Genomic DNA, 25,985 nt, shown 5'->3' with positions numbered 1-25,985 from the left:
ATTTGGTAAAATTTTGATTTTTCCCTCAGTTTTGGCCTAAATTTGATTTTCAAAAATTCACCAAAAATCAAAAACATCTTGCGCAGTTCGCAAGATCAACCGACTTTGCTCTAAATATACCCCAGTAATTTACCAACATTTATCTCAGTAATTTACCAGACATTACTTAAAAATTTACCAATTTATCAAAATGCGCGGAAGTACCCAAATTTACCGATTTAATGAATACGAAAAGTCGAAAACATCGACAAAATAAAATAGTCAATCATAAGTAGCCATCATATTACACTTTTATGAAATTGATTTTCAAATAAAAATTAGCGTACTTATGAAGACGTAACCGTCATATTACAAGTGGAATAATATATCAGGAAAATTGTTGACAAAAAACAAAATTATTACCGAAATTTACCAATTTACCGAAATTTAGCTATTTACCAAAATTTACCAATTTACCTAAATTTACCAATTTACCTATTTACCAAAATTTACCTATTTACCGAAATTTACCTATTTACCAAAATTTACCGAAATTTACCAATTTACCAATTTACCGAAATTTACCAATTTACCAACATTTACCGATTTACCAAAATTTACCGATTTACCAAAATTTACCAATTTACCAAAATTTACCTATTTACCAAAATTTACCTATTTACCAAAATTTACCTATTTACCAAAATTTACCAATTTACCTAAATTTACCGATTTACCAAAATTTATAGGTTTTTAATGGCTTAATTTTTATCCAGAATTGAAATTTAGCTATTTACTGAAATTTACCAATTTACCAAAATTTACCAATTTACCAATATTCACCAATTTACCAAAATTTACCGATTTACCAAAATTTACCAATTTACCAAAAGTTTACCAATTTACTAAAATTTACGAATTTATCAAAATTTATCAATTTACCAAAATTTACCATTTTACCAAAATTTACCAATTTACCAAAATTTACTATTTTACCAAAATTTACCAATTTACCAAAATTTACCAATTTGCTAAAGTTTACCAATTTACCAAAATTTACCAATTTACAAAAATTTACCGATTTACCAAAATTTACGAATTTACCAAAATTTACGAATTTACCCAAATTTATCACTTTACCAAAATTTACGAATTTACCAAAAATTACCCCAGCAATTTACTAACATTTACCTCAGTAATTTACCAGACATTACCCATTAATTTACCAATTTTCCATTTTACCAAAAATTACCCCAGCAATTTACCAACATTCACCTCAGTATTTTACGAGACATTTCCTCACTAATTTACCAATTTTTTTACCGAATTTTAATTACCCCAGTAATTTACTGTCAAAGGTTTTTACCAATTTACCAAACTTTACCAATTTACCAAAAATTACCCAAGCAATTTACCAAAATTTTCGACCAACTTTAATTACGAGTAATTCACCAAAAATAACTTATCATTTTATTTACTAAAAATTACTATTAATTAACAAAAAAAAAAAAAATTATCAAAATTTACTGGCTATTTACCAAAAACTTGATGTTTTTTGTTAAAACAAAAATTACACTGAAAATTTTTGAAAAATTTTGATTTTTTATGGCAAAAAAATTTTGGACGGATAAAATTAACAAAAAAATTAACAAAAAAATCAACAAAAAATGTTCTCCTCTTGACTCGCGCGGGATTCGAACACCCGACCTTCGGCGTACCAATCTGCAACCTACACACCCTAACCACCCAATCTGTTTGTTGGGGGTGAGCCGTTTGCGAGATATAAGGGTTTACACAAATTTCTGCTTATCCATAACGTTGAAACACACTTAAACGTTCATATCTCGTAAACGGCTGAACCGATTTCGACCAAATTAAAAATTTCTCTAGTTCAGTATCAAAGCAATATTTTGCCATCATCAGTTTCGACTTAAAGTTCGGAGCTTTTGAGTTCAGCGTGACACAAATTTATACATAAATTGATATATATACATGTAAAAACCATACATTACGAGATCCGTTTTATATAAAATCAGGCATTGCGAGATCCTGAGATCCTTTTGCCGGATCTCGCAAGTTCTCTCATATGCCATGGTACTCGTGAGATCCGGGGGACCCTGTACACACATTTTCAGCCGGATCTCGTTTTACCTACTATTTATATACTTATATACAATTTTTGAAAATAGATAAACGACGCATCTTGTGAGATCCACCCCCAAATCAGGTTTAGGCCGTTGGTGGATCTCGGTTTATGCGGATCGCGAAATTGATGGCGGCAATGCATAGAAAGGCACTGTTTACACACTGGAACGTGTGTTCGAACGAAGTTGTAGGGTTATTATTTGAGTTTTTAGCATTTTTCGAAATTTTTTGGGTCGGATCTCGTAATGCCTGTGTATATGTCGGATCTCGCAATGTACTCTAAGACAGTATATATATATATTTGCTTGCAACCAGACATGTCAACTATGCTTGGCATATACATATGCAGAAAAGTGAACAATATTTTAAAATTGGTATAATTTCTGTTCTAAATCACTTATTAAAATTTTATTTGCAGATTCAGTCTAATATTAAGAAAATCTATGTTTTGAAAAAAGTAATCAGATTTTTAGGCTAAATTTTGAAGAAATTTTTTGAAAATGGAGTCAAAGTAATTTGAATTTTGAGAAAGTGTAGAGGGTACTTGGGACTCCATGTTACCACTCTACAGTGGTAATTTGATGCCCAGGTCGGAGGCTGCACTGAACCGGGTGCAACGCCGTCTGGTGGACTGGTTCAGGGAGGCTGACGGCCGAGAGTAAGTTACAGAGTTGCTTCGCAGTTTTCCAATCTTCTTCTAACGAGCAAGATAGAGCTTTTACGCTAGCTTGGAGAACGTTCATGCCTTTAAGCAGAATCTTTCGTTGTTATATGAATGGTAGTAATTGTACATTGTAGCAACATGTACTATAAACCTTGTTCATGTGCTTGAATAAATATTCAGAGTAAATCACTTTGGTCATTTATTGCGTTGTTATATTTATGAGAGTATTTGGTATATGGTAGAACGGAGTTAGGTATTTGATACCGTGAGACTTAGTCGTTAGTAGGCCTCAGAGCCAGATGGTATAAGTAGTCTGAGGGCTAACAACGAGTAAGTGTAGGATTTACCATTACATTGGCGCCTTATGCGTGGTCTTCTTCCGAGTAGTTAAAAGAGTAGTTCTGTGTAAACGTGCAACTCTCAACCAACGGTCGGACAAGAACCAGCGTGCAGACAGGTTAGTGTATGTGTATTTATCTCGCTTTTAATCTCGTTATTTTTATCTCGTTATTCGCGTTGAATCGTATCCGCGAGTGTAAAAATTGTGTGTAAAAATCACATACCTGTCTAAGATTTTTCCTGCTTGATTTCTGTTCACGTTTGAACCTGAAACACAAACGAGCAGACGTAAGCTAGGCCGGATTTTTCGTGTATAAATTAGATTTATATACAAGAGTTGTTTTAAAATGAGTTCTAATCGCGGTAGCCGAGGTGGTCGCGGCTCTTCGAGTTCTTTGAACAGGAGCAATTCTGGGTCTGGGAATAATTTAGAGTCGTTAGAAGACTACAGGCGAAATATAGGGTCCAATTCTGCTAATGGTCAACAGAGTAGTCCTAGGGCGTCTCAGATACCTCAAAGACAGCCAAGAGATGCTGCGGTTGCCTGCACTCAAAGGATTCATGATACCTTTCCGAGGCGCAGGAACGAGAACAGTAACACGAGTTCCGAGGTCCCTAGGAAACAGGCTAGGCTAAATGACGGCGAGGAAGTAGGCCAAAACAGAGTAGAAATAGGCGAGCAAGCAAGCCTAAACATGCAGCAGGCCATCTCGAATCTGGCAGCTTTGAACACGAACGAACATGCTCAAAGTTTGCAAAACGAGTCTGAACCCCCAGTGCCGAATGCGAATATCGATGCTAACCCTATGCAGCAATTGTTGGACGAACTAGATGCTATTGCGGCAAACCCGAATATTTTAAGACGAATCCCGAGTAATGAAAACTTAGCCACTGGTCAAAATGTGCAAAGTGGCGCAATACCGAACGTGTCAAGTGATCCGAGAAGCTTGAGTTCTAGAGAAACTGTTCGCGTTGAGACAACAGTTGAGGAAATCGAGCTAAGACGTGTGTCTGGCGGTAGCCAGGGGGCAGGATCGAGGCCTATGTCGAGACGTGTTAGCCCCCTCCCCCCTCGAACGAGTAGAGCTAATAGTGAACCACGTTCCAACGTGACGATCGAAGATGTCAGTGTTGATATCGAAACTGAAGCTCAAGAGCAAATGGCGCAGAGGTTTAGCGAGTTGAGAATGGACAATACTCGAGCTAGACCTCAAGAGGTGTTGTTTGGTGGTTTTTTGCCATCCGATCGTAGGCCCAGAGACCCCAACGCACCTCCTCCCTATTCAGTCAGAGACCCGCGTGCGAATGCTCAACAACCGGTAGGCACTGCTAGGCAACCTCAAAACCCAAGCTCGGAATTTATTAGAGAAATAAACAACATGACAACAGGCGCAGCTACGATGCCACGTCCAAGCGTGAACGTGGCCGCGCGAAGGTACGATTTTAGATCGGTTGAGCTTGGTGTTGAGCACCAACTCATACGAATTGAAAATAGGCAGCCGGAAGCCTCTTTGGACGTGTACGTCGACGCGCAGGTGTCCAATTTGCGTGATAATTGCGATATTTTAAACCATAGAGCCGAATGTATCGAAAGTGGCCTATCTCGCACGCGAGGCGATTTGGAACGCATTTACCGAGAAGTTCAAGCGAATATCACCGAAAGAGATGAAGCAAGTACCGCTAGAATGCGCCGAATGGCTGAAATGTGGGGTACTTGCCACACTGGTTTGATAAATAGAATTGGCGACCAAATTAACAATGAAGGCCTACGTGTAACACAGACAATGGATGCGGTCACGGAATTAGCAAATGAGATACGTGTCGAAAGAGAAGCTCGCCAAAGAGATGCTGGTTTAATTCGTATGTTAAATCAAAGAGTAGTTGATCTTGAGAACGAGCGTCAGGCTGAGGCGTCGCGAGGCGGGAGGCCACGCTCACAAGCTCAAGAAAGCTCAAATATACCCCAAAGTGACCCAGTGCCACCGGATGGTCGTAGATTCGGATTCGACAACCATTTTCAGTGGCAGGACGTACCGGAAAGATGGCAGCAAGGACCTGCTTTTAGACCACCTCAGGGTTTAAGTCAAGATGTACGATTTGATAGACCTGCAAGCAGAGGCGCGTCACTCGGACGCATGAATAACATTCAATAGAGACCTCAAGTGCAAGTGCAAAATCAGAGGAGCGAAGCTGAATTGCTTAGAGCTGCTGAGTGTGCTGAATTGGGCTTGAGAATCGCGTACGAGCCTCTGAACGATAATATCAATTATGGTGCAGGAAATAGTGTGGCTAAACTGAACACGTTGCAAATATTGAAAGTAACGTATACGACCGAGAACGAGTACGAGCCGCACCTTTTTGTACGTCAATTTGAAAGTGCGATGAAAAGCATGTTCGCAACTGAAGAAATTTACATAAGCATGTTCAAACAGTTGGTTGAACATCCTGCGGCGCAAACCTGGAATGCAAACACCAGCACGCAGACATCGTACACAGCCCTGAGACAGTCGTTTTTGCAGACTATGTGGAACGAGCAGCGCCAAGAGAATGCCTTAAATCATGTCAGAACATTGACACTTCCGAACACGTCATCAACGGACATGGCTAATACAGCGTTGCGCTGGTTAAGAGTGGTCTCGAACGTGCAAATTAACGAGTGGCAGATGATAAACGCGATATATCCGAGACTTGATAGGTTATTGAGAGTGAGAGTGTCAACTGAGGAGCGCAACGATATTGTGCTGTTTGCGAGACGCTTGCTGGAAATGACCAAAAACGAGGAGTTTTTGGATAATGCGCAAAATCAGAGTCAGGGTCAGAACCAAACGAGACGTAGGAATCAAGCCAATGACAACTGGCAAAGAAACACCAACAACAACAATGGTGGAAGAGTAACGTTCGATGATAGGCGCACGAATTCGAATAACAGGCGTGATAATTATAGATCTAATGATCGAAGAGATGATAGAAATAGGTCTGACACCCGAGACACTCGTGATACGCGCAACAATCGCGACACACGCGACAATCGAGACAATCGCAATACCAACCGCGACCGAGATACGCGCAATCGTGATGATAGAGACACGCGCAATCGTGACACCAGAGATACGCGCAATCGTGACGATAGAGATGCGCGAGATTCGAGAGACAATCGCGATAAAAGAGGAGATTCGCGCAAACGTGACACTGATGCGAATAAGAGCGGCGCTAACAAAGGCGATAATGATCAGAGACGCGATCGTGATCGTAGGGCTAGAGATGGCGGTACAGCCAACGAAGCTGAAGGGGATTATAGAGATATAGATCCTGGGGAGTCGTTGGAATCAGAGGAAGAAGGGTCGGTAAGGTCTGATACGTCGTCTTTAAACGACGACCAGACGCAGGCTTAACAAAACAAGCCACAGCCCCCACGCCCGAGCCAGATCTCCCCTACGAGCAATATGACTTAGTTGGCGACGCTTTCGCTCAAATTTTAAGTAGAATTATCGAGTCAAAAGCTAAAGAGAACGGTAGCGGAGATGATGCCAAAAAAGAAGGCAAAAAAGACGTTGAAAAAATCGCAAAGAAGTGCTCCATGGCAACCATTAGGGAACATGTTAGAAAAAGAGAATTTGAAAAAAAGAAAGTCATTCTCTCTCTTGGCACATACGAGTTGAACTATGGCAATATTCGAGATAGCCATATGAGACGCCTCCTACGTGAAATAGTTGGCACATTAAAAGAGAAAGGTGTCGAAGACATTAAAATTTTGTTTCCAATGATTTTTCCAGCTGGAAAAAACGACCGAGGAGTTACAGCTAAAAGATATTATGCTTGGAGGAGAATTTTTGAAGAAGTCTGTGACAACGAGTCCGTTACTCTGTGGTGGTCGCCAGCAGCAGTATTTATCAGGTTGATCAGGTTGGAAGATGGAAGGTTGAGGTTTCAACCTGACAAATCCGGCAAGGTCATTCCAAGAGACAATAGGCTGCAAAAGAAAGCGAGTGGCTACGTGCCAAACGAAGCAGGCGAAAAAGAGTTGCTTTTCGAGATGAAAAAATGTTACAACCATAAGTTTAAACCAAAAAATTCAGTGTTCAATTCGCAAAACTTATGCGTAGAAACGAGTACGAACCTGTCTGCTGAAGTTGTCACCGAGTCGGATGGCGATTATTTAGTCACCACCAAAGAGTCAATTGAAAAAACAAAAGCGAAAATGCCAGAGAGTAGCAGGCCGATAGCTCAAATTATTGAAGACCTAACCAAGATGGAAGTGAAGCTGTCTCCGGATTGGCAGAAAAAAGTCAAAATGGTCTGTAAAGCGTGGAAGAATAAGCAAGATCAGCCTATGGAAGAAACCTCAAGCGATGAAGAAACAACGAAATCGAGCGATGGGGCACCAGCCAATCATCATGAAGTCGCAGTCAATCAGGCAGCTGCAGATCAGAGTAGCACACCAGAGAGTGACGTCATTGATGAGAAGCGGACCGATCCAAACACTGTTGAACCGTTAGTGAGAAGCCAGATAGAAAACTTCGATCAGGCTAAGACCTGTGTGGTACCCCTGCGGTTCGCGGATTTAACCTTATTTACTCAGTTAGATTCTGGTGCTACACCTAATATCATGTCAGAAACTTGTGCGAATAATCTAATAAATAATTATAAAGAGAAAATTGAATTTATTTATTTAAAACGAGTACTTCAGTGTAGATTGGCTAACAACCAAGTGGTAAGAACGTGGAAAAAGGCAATAGTAGTGCCATTGAAATTTGGCAAGCATAAGATCAAAGTGCCATTTTTTGTGATGCCTGGTGACAACAAGTTGTTACTGATTGGCACGAAATCGATCGAGAAGCTAGACATAAAAACAGACGTAAAGAAAGGTACTGCTACGTGTAGGCCACCTGGCACTCACAGAGCTGAAGAGGTTGTATTTGCAAAGAGAAGCGAATATCGAGTTGAAGACATGTATACCAACCAAATACAACTTGAAGAAGAGTACCAAAAAGAGACAGTAGAAATAGTTTCACGAGCTGATTTACATAGTTTTTTTAGAAAGGATGGAAGGCCTAGAGATGATGGGCCTGAAATCTTTGAAAGAAACCTGAGAAGGTACCTAGGTGAAGCAGTTCGTGAAGGAAGGATTACGAAAGCGGAGTCTGAGGAGGCACTCGAGGAGCTGCTCAAATTCAGAGATGTGTTTAGTAGATTTCCGGGTAAATACAAAGGAGCTATGGTGAAATTGAAGTTTGTAGATCCTAACAAAATTCCGAACTTCGTAGGGCCTAAATACAATCCGTCAAACAAGCAACTTGACAAAATTAGACGTGCTTTGGCTGACATGGTTGAGCAAGAGGTAGCAGAGCCGTCTGATACGACTTACATAAATCCATTAGTACCCAACGAGAAAAAAGACGGAAGCGTAAGACTGTGTTTAAATCCAGTAGAGTTGAACCCGATATTACAAACTAATTACAACGAGGCGGGCCTCTTAGATAGAATAATTACCTCAGATGGAGAAGCCCGTTTCTTCACAACGTTAGATTTCACGACAGCCTTTTGGCAGTTGGTACTGGATCCAGAGTCGCGCAAGTATACTGGTTTCAAGGTCGATGGTAGAGTCTACCAAATGATAAGACTCCCGTATGGCTTGAAAATTTCATCTGCGGAATTTGTAAAAGTAATTAATGAAGTAATACCGGATATGCCTGGAGTTACGAAATACGTGGATGATTTGTTGCTAAGGTCACTCACCTTCTCAGAGATGCTGAGGCTGTTGAAAAAAGTACTTGAGTTGTTGCGTGAGCATGGGCTCAAACTTAACCCGAACAAGTGTAAATTCTTTGCCAGTTCCACCGACCATCTTGGCTTCAATATTTCAACTAGAAGCATAAAAAAACAGAGTAAGAAAATTGAGGGTTATTTAGAGTATATACAAAAGAAGACGTTAAAGAGAACTGGTAAAGTTAAATTAGGTAACGTAAGAGATGTTTTAACCTTAATAGGGTTAACTGGTATATATAGTCGCTTCATCCCTAATTATCAAGATATTGTGAAGCCACTCTATGATTTAACTCGGAAAGGCGTGCCATTTGTATGGGGCACCGCTCAAGAGGAAGCAGTAGAGAAGCTCACAGTGGAATTTACGAAAGAGTTTGAGCTTATGTCACCAGTTGACGGAGAAGATTTATACCTAGATACAGTGTCTACTGAGCATTCGCTCAATGGAGTCTTATACCAAAACATCAAAGGTGAAGACAAAGTAGTAATGTTCGTGAGTAGCGCGTTTAAACAACATCAGCAAAATTATACGTTAATTGAGCGCGAAATGTTCGCTTTAGTAAGAGTAATAAATAAGCTCCAGCTTTGGCTCCATGGTAGGCGGATACACGTGAGAGGTGACCTCCAGTCAGTCGTGCACAAGTTTACAACTCTGGCTAAGGTGCATAGAAAAGCGGCTGGCTGGATCACAGAGTTGAACTGTTACGACCTCGTGTATGATTTGAAACATAAAGTAAGAGGTCAATGGTACGGAATTCAGGCGCCTGAGTTGACAGTTTACGATACAAATTGGACAAACATGGTGCCATTAGATGTGTCATTTGTAGAATTGGTAAAAGATGAAGTCTTGGATCACCTGAGACGCTTGGACATCTTCCAGAGTCGTGATAGGATGTGTACTAAAATAGTGCGCAAACTGAACGCCTCAGAGCTTGACATGACTGCAAAACAGTTAGAATCAAAGAGAAGAATGCAAGCTAAATATGCAGTGATCAAAGAGAAAGACAAAGAATTGCTATTCAGAAAATTCAAAGATGGCTCAAGAATTCCAGTGATGCCTGACGAGTTGTTCAGGGATACCATTTTTTACTTGCACGAGATGTATGGCCATATTGGAGCGCATAAACTAGAAGCGGTCTTTAAACGATTATATTATTCACCAAATATTGTGAAAACTACACGAATTATTACGAGCGAGTGCATCACTTGTAGAAAGACCAAAGGTTATAGCGAGAAGAAGCGCTTGCAATTTTCACAAATAGAAGCGTTTAACATAGCGGATGTCATTTCTGCGGACCTGTGTGGACCAATAGCGAACGAGTACGGAGAGCCTAAGTATATGTTTGTCGCAAAGTGCGTATTTACGTCGAAAGTGTGGATTATTCCACTGGAGTCAATTCCAGCTGAGACAGTAGTGCATGCGATGGAAACTGTGCTCAATGATATAGAGAAGCTGGGCCACAAAGTTCGCAAAGTAATTACAGACAATGGCAGCCAATTTAGGAGTGAGGCGTGGAACGAGATGCTCACCGCGAATGGTATAAAAATAGGCCATACTACAACTTACAACCCTCAGTCTTCTCTGGTTGAGCGCACGATGCGCATAATTGGAGATAGGCTGAGAGCAAAGTTGAACGATGAGCCCGAGAATGACGAGTATACTCACCACGGTTGGCACGTGCATGTTAAGAAAATAGAGTCTGAAATAAACAATACCCCTACTGAATTTGGCATAAAACCGAATGAGGTATGGGGCATCGAAGATGAGTTTTCTGCCAACATGCCAACCAAATTGGCTAAGTTAAATTCTAAGTACCTGCTCAAGAAGCTGCAGCAGGACCAAATCGAGAAAAATCCTAAATCTGTGACTACCGAGACGCTCATGGAAAAGCCTATGGAGCTCTCAAACCTGATACGTGACGAAGATGGTTATTACTGGGCAGCCGTTGATGGAGCTTGCTCAAACAACGGTTCCAGTGATGCCATAGCAGGTATAGGGGTGGCTTGGACTCCTACTGGAGAATTTAATATATCCGAAAGAGTAGACCACCCTAGGTACCGGAATACCAATAATTTGGCCGAGGCGATAGCTCTGTGCAAAGCTATGAAAGTGATGCTCAAACTAGGTGCAAAAAGAGGAAAAATATTTTCGGATTCATGCTATTTAACGACAGCAATAAATTATAATGTAGAGAAATGGAAGATCAATAACTGGAAGAATGCTAGTAAAAAACCAGTTGTGCACCGAGAAATTTTTCAAGAAATTTTAGAATTGAAAGAAAAATTTGAGAAATTTGAGTTAAAGCATACACCTGCGAGAAGCTTTGATCGCAACAACCATGCCGCTGACAAGCTCGCGCGTAAGGCGGTGTATACACAAGAGTTGGTAGACCTGCGAGTTGATGAGATGACCGAGCAGCAGGCGTTAATTTCATTTATTCGAGAAAAGAGAAAGCTACAAAGATCAAGAGATGAAGTAGCGTTTTATAAAATTAAGGGAGACCCTATCTGTTACGAAGAGGGGGAATTAGTTATGCTTACTGAACACAGACAGAGCTCATATGATAAAGGAGTCTCGAAAAAATTGTTTCCTAAGCGTTTTGGGCCTTACATGGTCATGAAACATGTCGGAGATAATGCATACAGAGTAAGAAGCATAGCTAACGAGTCTGATGAGCAAATTGTCAATGCTAGGCAAATGACAATTTATTTGAATTTAGAACAACAAGAGAAGCTAAAAACTGATCCGAAATTAAAATCAAAAACAGACTCAAGGCCCTTAATTGAAAAAATTAAAGAGAAAGTAACGCCGAAAGAGATAGAAAGGCCAGAAATTGACGAGGAGGTCGAAGAGGAGGTCATTGACCCTAAAATACACGATCAAGTAGCAGAAAGAGCAGCTAGGCTATTGGCTAGAGAATTGCGAAAGAAAGAGCTAGAACAAGCTGAGGAAAAGAGAGGAAAGAAACTGCAAGAATTCCAGAAACTCAAAAAGCATGCGAGACGCAAGTTAGATGATAAAGAAAACGAGAAGATTGCTACGTGCATTAAAAAAGCCGTTGGGTTGACAACAAAGGCTGGAGAGATACTTGCGAACGCGGAAAAGAAAGATAGAGATAGAAAAAGAACGAAAAAGTTGAAGCCAGGTGAAAAAGCACCTGGGTCAGACGATCCGGATTATGTACCACCTACAAGCACGAAAAGAAGAAAAAAGAAAACAGTAAATTTTATAGCTCTGGAAAAATTAGAATCTCATCACCGTGTGATGTTCGTAGAGTTGTACATGAATTACGAGGACGTCCTGAAATAAAAAGAGAAAAAGAGTAGCTGGAATTCGAGGTACTGGTTGGTGCCTGAATGTTAATCTGTAAATAATTTTTTTTTATTAGTTTTAAATCTTATTTTATTCAAATTACTCGTAGCAATATTTTAACCTAGTTTTAAAAAACCAAAAAGAGCAAGCCATCGAAAGTAAAAGCAAGTTCTATCCGAGTAGCATACGAGCTGTATGAAGAGAAGTAGTACTAGCGAGTAGGCGGGGGGTAGAATGGAACGAACGCAACGAGAACGAAAACGAGCGGCTCCCCGCAACCTGTAGTTACGAAGCAGAGAGTAGTCTGTACGTTAGCGAGTAGGCGGGGGGTGGTAAAGAGTCGCACGCATCAGCTGATAAATCTAGATCGGTTGAAACGAACCAACGAACGAGGAAAGTAATGCCAAGGACGTTGCAGTTTTGATGTATTATTGATGCGTGTTATGTAATAACGTGAATATTTGTTGAAAGTTGGTAGTGAAGTGCGTATTCGTAGAGTTCGGCATATTGATGCTTTTGTGGTAAATTTTGCGCTAATTGGTGATCGTAAAAGCTCACGTACGCGTGTGTATGTGCGAAATCGTATAATTTGGCGTAAAAAAGTAAAAAATCGGGTAATTTATTTGAGAAGTGAACAGTTTGCTGCATGTTTGTTTCGGTAAGGTCTAACAAAGAAACCTAAAATCAAAATGGCGTAAGTCTATTGAATATGGTTTTTAATTCGCTCGTGTTGTATCTTTCCGTTAGAAAAGTGAATAAAAATTCGAAACGTGTTGATTAGAAGAAAAATTCCAGTAAAAGAGTAGCTCCTCGTGTATTTCGACTGGGTAAGTTGAATTTGTCTATCCTCGTGTGCAATTAATTTCATTGTGTTACACGATACGTCATGCTTGATTAGTGAAAGATTATTAATTTAGTGTGGTATTTTTTGCACACAGCCGAAGAAGATACCGGCTACACGAGAAGCGACGTGGTTTTTTCTCATATTTCAACGAGTTGGAAGAACGATAGTAGTCAAGTCGTGGCATGAAATCTTTCGACGAAATTTTGTTTCATTACAAAAGGTAAGCGAAATGCACAGAGTAAACTATCATAAATTTAAACGTAGTGCTAATTGGAAGTACGTGTAATTAAAAAATGAACTACGAGTAGCATATTGAGATGTTTGTTACCTGTTTCAGCTGATTAGTTGGACGTTCGTGTGTTAAATATTCGTTTGACGAGAATTATATCGACGCTGAAATTAGGTAAGCTGAATTTAGAAACACCTATGAGTAGCTTGCACGTACCTACGAGTAAACCAAGATTGTTTCGAAAATTAATTACCTGTCGGTTGTTTTACAGTAGTAAGACGTATTGGATCGTGACTGGCAAATTCAAGTAGCTAGAAGTGATCTTCTAATTAGACATAGGTAATTAAGATAAATAGAGTAGATTAAGTGTAGCAACACGAAAGTGCATTTGAACTTACCGGTTTTTTCGTTGATTTTCTCACAGTTATTGACGATACGATGAACGACGCGAACGAAAGAGAAGACGTACCGAGACGAGCGTTTGTTTGGGATGATAGTAACAGCAGCACATCCGAAAGGTAAAGATCTTCGATACCTGTAAAATAGAGTAAAAAGTAGATTATTCCCGAGTAGCATCGATAATTAACAAAGTACGGTGTTATTGTTATTTAAATTTAGCGAAGAGGAAGATGACGCAACGCATTACCGCGTTTTCCGCTGCCAGCTATGCGGACAGGCCATTGGGGAAGGCTCGAGAAGCAAAAAATCGAATTCCAGAGCCCTCGCCTTGCCATGCGGACATCAGTTGCACAAAAAATGCATGAAAAAGCATAATGTCGAGGTGCCGGGTGATTGTCCGGTGGTCCGGTGTAAAAAATCCGGTAAAGTCGATCCGGCCACATGGGTAAAATTACGAGGTGGCACGACGGAGATTTCGAGACGGGCCAACGAAGATAACGAGTCGCTGCGGGAAAGATTGCGGGATGCGGAACGACAGGTACAAACGCTGATCGAGCAAAACGAGTCGCTCATGAGAAATACGCCGAGAACTGAGTTGGAGCTACGAGAACGCGAGCTGAAAATCGCAATCGACGAAGCGGTGCGTCTGCGTAAAGAATTAGACGAGCTGCAGGCTACCGCTACTGCACTTGCTGATCGGAATCGGGTCCTCCTACTAGCGCATGAAGGCAAGGAAGAACCGACGCCAGAGGAGCTGGTGGAAGACGCCTACGCGATCGAGAAAGAAAAACGAGACTTTGACGTGCGATTCGATGCTGGTAAGTTGCGGTCAGATGGGCATTGTAGTGTTTCGAAAGAGTAAACTTAGGTGTTGTGTATTTTATGTCATTTAGAAAACAGAGCAATTCGAGATAGGCGTTACCAACAGTTCGAAGAAGCGTTACGCGAAAACGACACGAGTTTCGAACGGGCATTAAGCGCAATAAGTCGAGCGCGCAGCTTCAATCATATTGAAGATCACCGCGTCATGATGCTGTTGGACCTAGATCGCCAAGCAGAGGAGCGTGAGATTACCTTGACTGAGATACTCGATGGTTTGGACGTTGTGCCGGTGTTAGGAGGTAAGCGTCGGCAAATATAGCTTTGATTTCAAGAAATGCAACGAGTAGTAAACGAGTTGTGTCTTCTCTTGTGTGTTTTGCTAAATAGGTGTTGAGCTGCCGGTAGCTATGCAGATGATCGGTTTGAACAGCCGTTTAGAGGAGCTGTCAATTTCTTACGAAGACATCTTCGAGCTGTTGAACAACGAGACCGAACGAGCACGGATCACCGTAAGGCGGTCGCAAAGACAAGCGGAAGCGAGGCCATCTACGACCGAGGAGCCTGCAATCGACGAGCAGCCCGAAGCAATAAAAATAGAGGCGGTAGAGCAGCCTATAGAAAACGAGAAGCCACCGACGCCAAGTGTTGTTATTCCGGTCCTGTCACCCGAGGTTATCTCGAAAGTTAACAGAGGAGCCTCGTTAAACTACGAAAGCGTCGAAGACTTGAGTACTCCGAATTCGGGTAAGAATAGCGAAGTAAGCCCTCGAGCTGACGAAAGAGTGTCGAGACGTGTTACACGAAAGAGAACGAGTGAGAGTACGTCGGCTGAGAGCTCTGCGTCCAAAATATCTCGTAATAGTGACATTCCTGATGGGGTACTAATTGCGTCTTTAAAACTGTGTTTAGAAAGAGCAAGTAGAGACGATTTACGTGGCGAAATTCAAAGGCTGTTAGACATGCGAGGAGATGCTGAAAATGACGCAAAACCGAACTCCGAGGAGACAGAAAACCTGATTCGGAAAACTTTGCTTGAAGCGAAAGTAAAGAAGCAAGAGTCGACACCGAAGACAGAGAAGCGACCAGTGGACGTCGTGACGGGTACGCCAGCGTCAGACGCCGACAGCAGCACAAGAAAAAGTGAGTCTCGTTCGAGCCGAAAGGATACGACTACGGAAGGTTCGTCGTCAAAGAAATCTGTCCGTTCGAGTGCGTCGAAGTCGGGCGTTTCCGGCGTCGAGTCGATCAAACGAGGCAGATCAAGGAGCAGCTCGTCGAGTAGCTCAGACTCCAGTTCTTCGAGCTCGTCACCCCCGAAAAGACCTCGGCGCAAAGCCGCAGCAAAAAGAGAAGCTCCGGCAAAGAAGAAATCAGTATCAAAAAAGAAAAAGCCGACGCCGCCGAAGAAGAAACCGGCTGCGAAGAAGAAGGCCCCGGCACGAAAGAGAATGACGAAAGGGAAACCTTCGACGAAAGAGGAGCCCTCTGTAGAAAAAGAAATAACCCCCGAACGAGCAGCTGAAGGAGTCCAAACGAGGAGTAAGACGCGCAGCGAATCAAAGTCGGTAGAAGAGGGAGAAATTACTCAGTCGAGCCAAGAGGTGCTCGAGCTGGCAGCGAGTTCGAAAGAGGTGGAGGAGCTCGCGGCGAGCACGCCACCGCCACCGCCAAGCGACCCGGCCCCGTGTCAGCCACCGCCACCGCCGAGCCCGGTGTTACGAGAACAGCTACCGGGTGTTGCCCAGGTAAACGCGCAGGAACGAGCGCGACTAGTACTGATTGAGCGAGAGGCGCAATATCGCCACAATATTGAAGAGATGCTGCGCGAGCTTGATCAACAAGAGGCGAATGCGCAGGCGGGCTACTTGGAGCCACTGCCGGTAGAAGAGTGCTTCGTACCGGTCGAGCAGCGACCACCACATCCCGCCCCAGTGTGGATTTTGGCTAGCTTCCAGGTGGAACCGGACGGGCAGCGATATTATCGTAACGTATGGTTCCCGGTCACTCGCGATACGCTGCAATTGGCCATGCAGAGCAGAGGGATCATCTTAGATGATAACTTGACGGCGCGGGATGATTCATTTTACGAACGAGACGGAGCAGCGGGCCTGATCGGACGATACTGGCGGGAAGGAGTAGCTTTCTATGGTATAAACTCGTTTATAGTAATTGGAGACAGTTTAGCGCACGCGCTAGTTAGCGAGATAATTTTTCAAAACCGAGAGGAGAAAGAGGCATGGAAGATCCACCCCATGTCTGGCTCTCGAATACCGATTACGACGATAAGGAAGAATCTTCGGAGATTCGTACTGCGGTCGCCTCAAAGGGTGATTATGTCCATTGGTCAGTACGAGACAGAAAAAGAGGAGCTTGAAGAGATCAAGATACGCATCAGAGAACTGTGGCAGACTATGTTTAGACATGGAACTCGCCACATCTTGATGGTACCGCCGGTAACGTGGCCGCAGTGTCCGGTGAGGAGGAACGAGTTGAGACAATTTCTACGAGAAAGCCCTGGTGATTATTTCCCAGGCAGGTACGTTTACCTAGAAGGTCTCGAAGAGGTGGTAAATCGAGTCCCTCCGACAGTATTCCGTGGACCGACTCCATATCTAAATGAGCACCAAGTAAGCGAGGCGCTCGTGCGAGTTTTCGAATATGCCAGTATAGAGAGAAGGCACGCTTACGGCCACTTGGCAAGGGAGCGCGATCCACCGCGACCTACGGATGAGCAGCGTCGAGATCAAATTGATAGAAGTCACGAATTACGACGACACGACCGAGAAGCGCGCGGACACGTGGACAGAAACACGGTAATGGAGAGATTGGCGCATGAAGTCCATGAGAGAGATCTCATAGACAGAGTGCAGGCGCAAGAGTATCGAAACCCGAATCGGAGACCGCTGCCGGAGCCGAACATGAACGTCCGAGAATTTGAACCGGCACCGAGGCCACGAGTAGCTCGGGAAGATCGAAGGTGGCAGCAAGCAGCGCAGGATAGACCAGCGGCCCAAGAGCAGCGAGTAGCTCGCGATGAACGAATTCAGGCCATCGCGCAACAGCCAATTCGACAAAATGTCCCCGAGCAGCAGCGTCAGAACCCCGAGCAGCAGCCAGAGAATCGAATGCCGCAGCCAGCAGCGGTACCGGCGATTGGTGTTGGTCTGGGTAGAGGACGGCTAGCCGAAAGAAGAGAAATTAGACGACGAGATGCTGAGATGGCTCAGCGCCAAAATAACCAGAATCCGGAAAATCACCGTCGGTAAAGAGTAGCGACCGGAAATGGGTTAGAATTCGTCTGTAATAGTTCCTAGTTGAGTCAAAAAGAGGAGAAGACGGTAAATTTTGTTATTTTTATAATTTTTTTTTGAGGATGTAATTGTTTTTTTTTGTTTTCGTTTGCCAAAAGAGAAGCCAAAAGAGAAGAATTGGTTCTTCCCATATTGTTTTTTACGAGTAGTTGGGATTGTTCTTGTTATTTTATTTTACTTTTTGCATTTTTTGAATGTTTTGGTGCACTAATAAAGAGAAAGTGGTGCCAAATTGAATGTTTAGTGAATTTGTTTGTTGTTTTTTTTTCTCTCCACATGCGTGAATTTTTGTGTTGAGATGTTTTGTTATTTTTGAATTAGGCAAACGAGCATGTAACAAAGAGAAAGATGTAAATTTGGATTGTTTTTTGTTTGTGTTTTTTGTTGAGCATCATAAGAGTAGCCAAAATACGAGGTGAAAAATGTGATATAAAATAAAACTTACGCAATGAGTATTGAAGTTTTTCATTTCGCGAACCAATGTGTTTGAACGGGAATGGAACCAAAGAGCAGCTCTACCAACGAAATACCTGTGAAAAGAAAAAAGAGAAAAAACAAAGTACAAAGTTTTTTTTCGAAAAATGGTAAAATAGAAGTAAAAAATATTACGTCCCGTGACAGGTAGCAACGAGTAGACTGCATGAATAATACGAGTAGCTGGAGTTAGCGTGCGTGAACTGGTCTAGACGTGTTGAAGGTTCAGCACCTGGGAAAAAACAGAGTGTTAATATTCGGAGGTAGACTATGAGTAGGTGAAAGAGTAGTTACCTGAGTCTGGAAGCAGTCAAGTAACGAGTTGAACTCCAGCGAAAAACCTGGAACAGAGAGAAAGAAAAGAGTTGAATTATTCGAGTAGCTCACCTGAGTGGTTTCACAGGGTTCGAGTCAAGAAGAAGTTCCAGAGTTCCAGCCAAGTTCCGGTCCAGACAATGGTATGATGTATAAGATTAGCATAGTGATAAAATTCGATTGTAATATTATTATTAATACAAATGTTTAGATATGTTAATCTTAAGATCGCGAAATTGTACAAAGATTCTGCAAGAGTAGCCAGATAGGGATGTAGGGCCATATAACGAGCAGGCCACTTCTGGCATACGAAGCGGGGCAGGAGGAGCCCAAGTACTCTACGAGACGCTGAGTAGGCCTCTTTTAGGCTGCGTATCCAGTCGGGCCCCCGAGCTATACCCAGCCGGGGCATTATGTAGAGGGTACTTGGGACTCCATGTTACCACTCTACAGTGGTAATTTGATGCCCAGGTCGGAGGCTGCACTGAACCGGGTGCAACGCCGTCTGGTGGACTGGTTCAGGGAGGCTGACGGCCGAGAGTAAGTTACAGAGTTGCTTCGCAGTTTTCCAATCTTCTTCTAACGAGCAAGATAGAGCTTTTACGCTAGCTTGGAGAACGTTCATGCCTTTAAGCAGAATCTTTCGTTGTTATATGAATGGTAGTAATTGTACATTGTAGCAACATGTACTATAAACCTTGTTCATGTGCTTGAATAAATATTCAGAGTAAATCACTTTGGTCATTTATTGCGTTGTTATATTTATGAGAGTATTTGGTATATGGTAGAACGGAGTTAGGTATTTGATACCGTGAGACTTAGTCGTTAGTAGGCCTCAGAGCCAGATGGTATAAGTAGTCTGAGGGCTAACAACGAGTAAGTGTAGGATTTACCATTACAAAAGTTAAGACACCAAAAGAAAGCCTAAATAGAATAAAAATTTTTGATGTTTTTAAATTTTCCATAGGCCAATAAAATACTGAAAAATTTCAAGTCAAATTTGTTGTCGTGTACACTCCGGATCGATATATTTGCATACATCTCCACCAGCACATCACATTCTACTCACTACAAATTGACTGTAGACCCTGCGTTCGTCCTCGCGCCTTAATTTCTAAGCCATGCGCCCTCTGGTGGAAGTTTCTGAAAACTCATAGTTGACTTGTATAGTAAAATTAACCCATGACTTGTCAACTATAGTTGACAAGTTGGTCAGTCCACTTGTATAGTAAAATTAACCCATTCAATAGTTGACATGTCTGGATACTAATACCTATATATATATAAACTTATCTCGTTTTGCGCCATATGTCTTATCGTGATCAGCACACTCCAAAACGTCAAGAAAACCCACCCCCACCCAAATCCTCAACCATCATGACAAATACAATACCTTACTTTTCCGTTTCATGGCAAAGTCGGTAAAAAGGCACTTTAGAACTTGTAATTTTGACAGGTGATAAATTTTTGCCTGATCAAATGACCCAGGAAACTACCATGGAATTGGCCTACTAAATGCTGCTTACAAAATACTTGCAAAGATGCTAGCGAGAAGAATAGAGAGCCATGCGGAGTCAATAATATTGGAATGCCAAAATGGATTTCGAAAGGGAAGATCATGCATAGATGGGGTATATGCAACAAAGCTGTTGATGGAGAAGAGATAAGAATATAACCTAGAAACCCACATGTGCTTCATTGATCTGGAGAAGGTGTATGATAAGAGTATGAAGGAAGAAGTTGTTTGAAATCCTGAGGAAAATCTAAATGAACGAACAAATAGTACACTGAATTTAAGAAATATACACAGATAATGTAATAAGAGTAAGATCTGGAAACATAGCAAAGAAGATAGGAAGAGGAGTAAGACAGGGATGCCAAATGTACAGTTGTCTGTTCAACATCTGTTTTGACAAAATGATTAAAGAATGGCTGAAAACCAAGCCAAAAAGACTGGACATCAATGACACCCATGTCAATGCCCTGCTGTTTGCTGATGATCAGGTGGTCTTTGCTGACAACGAAGATGACTTGCAGAGAGCAATGCACGACCTCCAGAAAGTAGCTGATAAATATGGAATGAGAATCTCATTGTCAAAAACAAAGGTGATGGCCTTCAAGGGGAAAGAGCCAATATGCAGTAAAATCATTGTAAATGGACTGCAAGTCGAATAAATTAAAAACTTTAAATATCTCGGATGTGAGCTATCATATGAAGGAGAAGTTGACGCACAACTTAAGATCAATAAATTCCTGAGAGTAAGCTGAGCGATACGTTTGGTGGTGTAGTGGGTTGAGCCACAGCTTTCTGAACAAGAGGTCGTGGGTTCAAATTTCGCTAGAGACGCAGGCGTTAATGTGTAATGTATACATTGTAGTGCATTAAACATCCATTACACGTTAAGCTCCAAGCACCAGAACAGCAGAGGCAACAGAAATGCACGCAATCTGTTGCCCGTATCAAAAAGCTGTAAGGTAGCGGTGATTACGGAACTCAGGGTTGTAAAAACCCGGCTAGTGATGAATGAGCTACTTTGTAGATAGTGTAGAAAGCAATGGGAAAGGGAAACTACTATGTGAAAGCTCAAAAACAACGTCGATTCCCCAGAATAATCGCAGTGGCAATAGGCATTCTCCTCACCCTGTTAGGGTACCACAAAAATGCGATTTCCAATGTCCTGTAAAGGACCAGGAACCACGACGACCACAAAGCGGAGTGATAAACCAAGCCATTCATCCAAGAAAAGTCAGAGCTGAAACTAGACTAAGAAACTACAATACACTGGCAAGACCAATGCTGCTGTATGGAGATGAAACATGGTCGATGAGAAAGGATATAAAAAGCAGAGTAACCGCAGCAAAAATAAGATTCATGCGAGCCATGGCAGGATATAATGAGATGAGATGGGAAAAGGAACAAAGACATCCTGAAGGAGCTAGGAGCAGAGTCAATCATTAGATGAGTGAAAGATTACAGAAAGAAATGGCGAAAACATGTTGATAGAATGCCTGATGAACGCTCCCCTCAAAAAGTCAAAGAATACACTGCAACTGGCAGGAGGAGCAGAGGAAGACTCAAGAAAAAACTTGATGATACATCGGCAAGCAATTCTTCTGTAGTTTCCTAGAAGGGCTGAACAGCTCACCGGGTCAAAGTTCAATGATGAATGATGATGATCTTTCAATCTACCTTTGTACGGGTTAAAAAATTTCATGCAAGTCTGTTAGAATGCAAAATCTGCTATTTCGGCTGATCTGTCAATCAAAATGGCCGCCATTTTGTAAGAAGGCTAGAAGGGCCACTTTTTTTTAAGGACAAGGGCTATGCAGGCCCGTAGACTTTCTTTGATAAAATCAGCCAAAATTACTAAATTGTATTAAAATATCGCATTCGCATATTATATTTGTTAAACCCATGTATTTAAGACCATTTCAGCTCAAAGTTTGAAAAAATTCACTTTAGAACTTTTTTCAGGGGTTCTCAAAGTTCGTCACCCCCAAAAGTGATCTGCAACAATGAGGTCAAAAATTGACTTGAAATAAAAATTCAAGCATGCCAGTCGATTAAGAAGTAAAATGCAACATATTTGCCGCAAACCGGACCTCGATAGCTTTTCATGGTTTCCCAAAATATGGACCTCAAAAAAAAGTCAAAAATTGAATTTTTCGATATGAGCCAAGTTGGTGAGGGGGTTGCAAATGATATCAATTGAACTTACTATCAGTAGCAATAAACCATGAAAAGGGCATTAGGGTGGCTCGACGGGAAGGGTCAAAAAGGGGGGTTCCAAAATTTTCAAAAATAGAAATACCCCCACCGGCCCACCACAACCGCTAAAATGGTCAAAAATGAAAAAAGCGTTACGTGCCGCATTGCTTACCCTTAAAGCAACATATATTCGCTACTTTTAATTTTTTACATTTTCGAGCAGTGGTTCTAAAATTTTTTGAAATTTTCGACTTTGGGGCCACCCCACAGCCCCCCTATGGGTTCCCCTGGGAAAATATCACCTGATATTGATAATAGGGACCATCCCCTATAAGAAAAAGCCATTCAAGTTTCGAAGTAGCGAGGGGCACGAAAATGGCCATAATGACCCTCCTTCTTTGTTTGAAAGAGGAGAAATTTGCGAATCCGTCCAGTCAGCCGCTCTGACTGCCCTTATGCTGGCTACAGGCCTGAGGGCTAGAAATGTTCCTTAGGACTCCTGCTTTAAGAAAAAAGTTCTCCCGGAGGATCGACGGGGGGTCCAATAGATCCTTGTTCGTACTCCCCGACTAATAGTACAAAATCGAAAAATTTTAAAATACAAAATACGCGTTTCAGGTGAAGATTACTGATACGCCACCGCCACCACTATTGAAATATTTCCAATTTTAACAAAATTTATTGCATATTTGACATTTATTCCATACATTCAAATTTTAACGATTTATAGAGCATCCAAAATACAGCCGTTTCGTAGAGATTTTTTTTTTTTAGAATACCTACATGATTTATGTATGTACGAATGAATGATAGATACCAAAAAAATTATACTGCATGATAGTGACGCAGGTCCTATAATATCTTTAATGGGAACGAATCATACGACGCATCGACAGAATGTGTAAAAAAAAATAGTGATATGTATAAATGAACGTTTGGTGTTTACCCAGGTTTTCCAAGACTTTATGGTACATTGTTAAGGAGGTATAAGGTGATTATTAAGGTGACATGAGTTATGAGTTTTTGCTACTTTATAACCAACCAGACGCTGTAGTGTTTTACACAGTTGTCTTCTCGTCTCTAGTAGTTCACTAGTTCGCTGTAACTCCTGTTACTATATCAATTTTTCAAAGTACAAAGTACCCAAGTACTGTATAATTTCACCCACGTTTAGGTTCATAGAATAATTATTCAACTGTAATCATGTCCAGGTTCAGTAGCATTTTAATATGTGTAATCTTTTGCGCTATGATTGCACACATACATGCACTGTTGGGCATATCTGTAAAACAATTTGACGAGAACCAAGGGTAAGTTATTACTTGTATTTTTACAAAAAAATGTAACTTTTTTATAATGTTGTAAAGCAGGACTTCTTTTAAAAATTCAATTTCAGCAACAAGAAAGACTTCATTGACAATTTCCACAAAAAATCCTCTATGCAATTATTTTGAAAAAAAAAAATTGGAAATTTTGGATAAAATCAGAACTTTTTGACAATTTTGTCATGAAAAATGATCTATTTGGACAGTTTTAGAAAATCAATAAAACTATGTAGAAATTTGAACTAAAATTCAATTTTTGCAATTTTTTTCTCTTTTTTTATAATCATTTTTGCTTTGAACAAGAATTCTACTGTAGGTAATTGTATAATTACTTAAAAAACTCCATTTAAGATTGTATGGTGTTGACTGCCTCATGTTGGGCCTCACCCACGTAAGAAAATTTCAAAATAGTCTGTCCATTCCTCCAAGAAAACATTCGAGCCAAAGAATTTTTCAACTTTCAGACTGAAAGTACCTAATAGTGACACACACGTGAATTATAATTTATGGAACAATCCTAGAATTTTTTCTAAATCAATTACATAACTAATTGACAATATTCAAATTTTTTCCAAAAAATGCCACTTCCATGAACCAAATTTCAGCACCAGTAAATTTTGCTGGTGGTGTATTTTATTTTAGAGTCATTTATAAATTTCCTTTTATTTGGTTTAATATATTTTCAAGATATTGATTTATGTTCACTTGATATCTCTCAAAAAATATCGCGATACATCGATACCTATGTAAAAAGTTTTCTAGCATCAACATCATTACAGTTACAAAATAGTCATCTCTGAAACCGAAGTACTGATAAACAATTCATTTTGAGAGTAAATTTTTTTTTCAACAAAATGGCTGAAAATTTTAGAAAGTTGTAACTCTGTTGAATTTGAAGGTAAATTGTTTTGTAACTTTTCAAAATTAACAAAAAATGTTTCACGATGAAACTGATCATCTTTAAAACTGCAGAAGCTAGAGGCAATTCTTTTTCCTCTTTTTTTTTTTTTTTTTTAAACATATGTGTGTACAAATAGGTAGGTACAACCATTTATGTATTTATGTACTCATTTTAGCTCGTAATATTGGTATACAACCTCAAATTTTGGCAGGTCAATTTAATGTATATACCTACTTGTTATTTTACAGACATAAGATTTGTTTCAATTTTGGTAACATCAGTACTCTTTGTTCAAACAAAATCGACGGCACCATCAAAGGCTATTGTAAATTCAGATGGTGTGCATTTACGGGTGGAGAAGTAAAAAGACAAGTAGTATATTGCGAAAATCAACTCGGAACAATTCTGGGATGCCTTTATCAGTATGGTGGTTCCGTGAAAACGACGGATTATGAAGATGGTGTTTGTACATAAAAAACTTTCGCGAATCACGTTATGATACGTAGTTTCTTTTCTTCCACGTATGTTAGTAAATTATTTTTAAGTACCTATACCAACTGACAAACCAAAGAGTAGGTAAATATTCCAATAAAAGTTAAGTACATACACATAGTTTTTGAAAAAAGTTTGAACCCAAATCCCAGAATTACCTCATACCTATCTACTATTACGTATAAGTAAATAAGTTATTTTATCTTTTATGCAACCATATTTTATCATTTAAATATACTTTGTTAGCATATTCCAATCAATGTTATATTTCTTGCAAATGTATCAGTTACATATAGCTCTCAGTCAATGGAAATGATAGATTGTAACACATTTTGTTCTCCATTTAGTATGAAAGTGACAAAAACGGGAAAAAAAGGCATTTGATGAAGAATCTAAATTTTGGTGTATGATGAATTTCAGGGCTAAAATGAAATTTCCAAGAATGGGATTTTTTTCCTGGGCCAATTTTATAGAAGATTAGAAGCATCGATGTTGAAAATTTACAGCTTAGAAATTTCCACATTCTATAAATTACCATCCAAAATTGTTGTTCCTCCTTTCCCTGCTCATCTACGTGCTTTCTTCTTTTTCTCTTCATCACTTTACTTATTTTCTTCTTTTCTTTGATAATCAGGGACCCGCATAAGGATGTATTTCACCCCCTCCCCGCCGATCGTCCGGGACAATTTTTTTCCTAAAGCAGGAGTCTTAAAGAACATTTCTAGCCCCTGTCCTCAAAAAAAGAAAACATGGTCTGTCTCACAAAATGGCGACGATTTTGATTGCCAGGTCAGCCGAAATCGCAGATTTTTCGTTTCAACATATGACTTGCACGAAATTTTTTAAACCATACAAAGGTAGATCGAAAGAGCAGGAAAACATTTATCACCTGTTAAAATTTCAAGAGCTAAAGTGCCTTTTTCGATTTTTGGTGAATTTTTATAAATCAAATTTAAGCCAA

General features: G+C 40.6%; 1 protein-coding gene and 1 long non-coding RNA gene across 2 annotated transcripts; both read left to right on the top strand.

Annotated features, from left to right (window-relative positions):
* Positions 1-13,271: 13,271 nt before the first annotated feature.
* Positions 13,272-13,954, top strand: LOC135847418 (uncharacterized). The gene is made up of 3 exons (XR_010559166.1): positions 13,272-13,615; positions 13,701-13,794; positions 13,895-13,954. It is a non-coding gene; the product is annotated as an uncharacterized LOC135847418 (long non-coding RNA).
* A 16-nt stretch (positions 13,955-13,970) lies between these two features.
* On the top strand, positions 13,971-17,763 carry LOC135847038 (uncharacterized). The gene is made up of 4 exons (XM_065366418.1): positions 13,971-14,493; positions 14,569-14,796; positions 14,885-15,241; positions 15,407-17,763. The coding sequence occupies exons 1-4, from the start codon at positions 14,037-14,039 to the stop codon at positions 17,761-17,763; spliced, it is 3,399 nt and encodes a 1,132-aa protein (XP_065222490.1). The 5' UTR covers positions 13,971-14,036.
* Positions 17,764-25,985: the final 8,222 nt, after the last annotated feature.

This window comes from Planococcus citri, chromosome 5 (genome assembly GCF_950023065.1).
Source record: "Planococcus citri chromosome 5, ihPlaCitr1.1, whole genome shotgun sequence".
Taxonomy (NCBI): Eukaryota; Metazoa; Arthropoda; class Insecta; order Hemiptera; family Pseudococcidae; genus Planococcus; species Planococcus citri.
This window is presented reverse-complemented; position numbering and strand designations above follow the sequence as displayed.

Excerpts from the sequence above, each read along its gene's own strand:
- LOC135847038 (XM_065366418.1), top strand. The coding sequence starts at position 14,037 with ATGAAAAAGCATAATGTCGAGGTGCCGGGTGATTGTCCGGTGGTCCGG. Across the intron at positions 14,494-14,568 it reads TGACGTGCGATTCGATGCTG|AAAACAGAGCAATTCGAGAT; the intron begins GTAAGTTGCGGT and ends TATGTCATTTAG. Across the intron at positions 15,242-15,406 it reads CTTGAGTACTCCGAATTCGG|AAAGAGCAAGTAGAGACGAT; the intron begins GTAAGAATAGCG and ends AACTGTGTTTAG.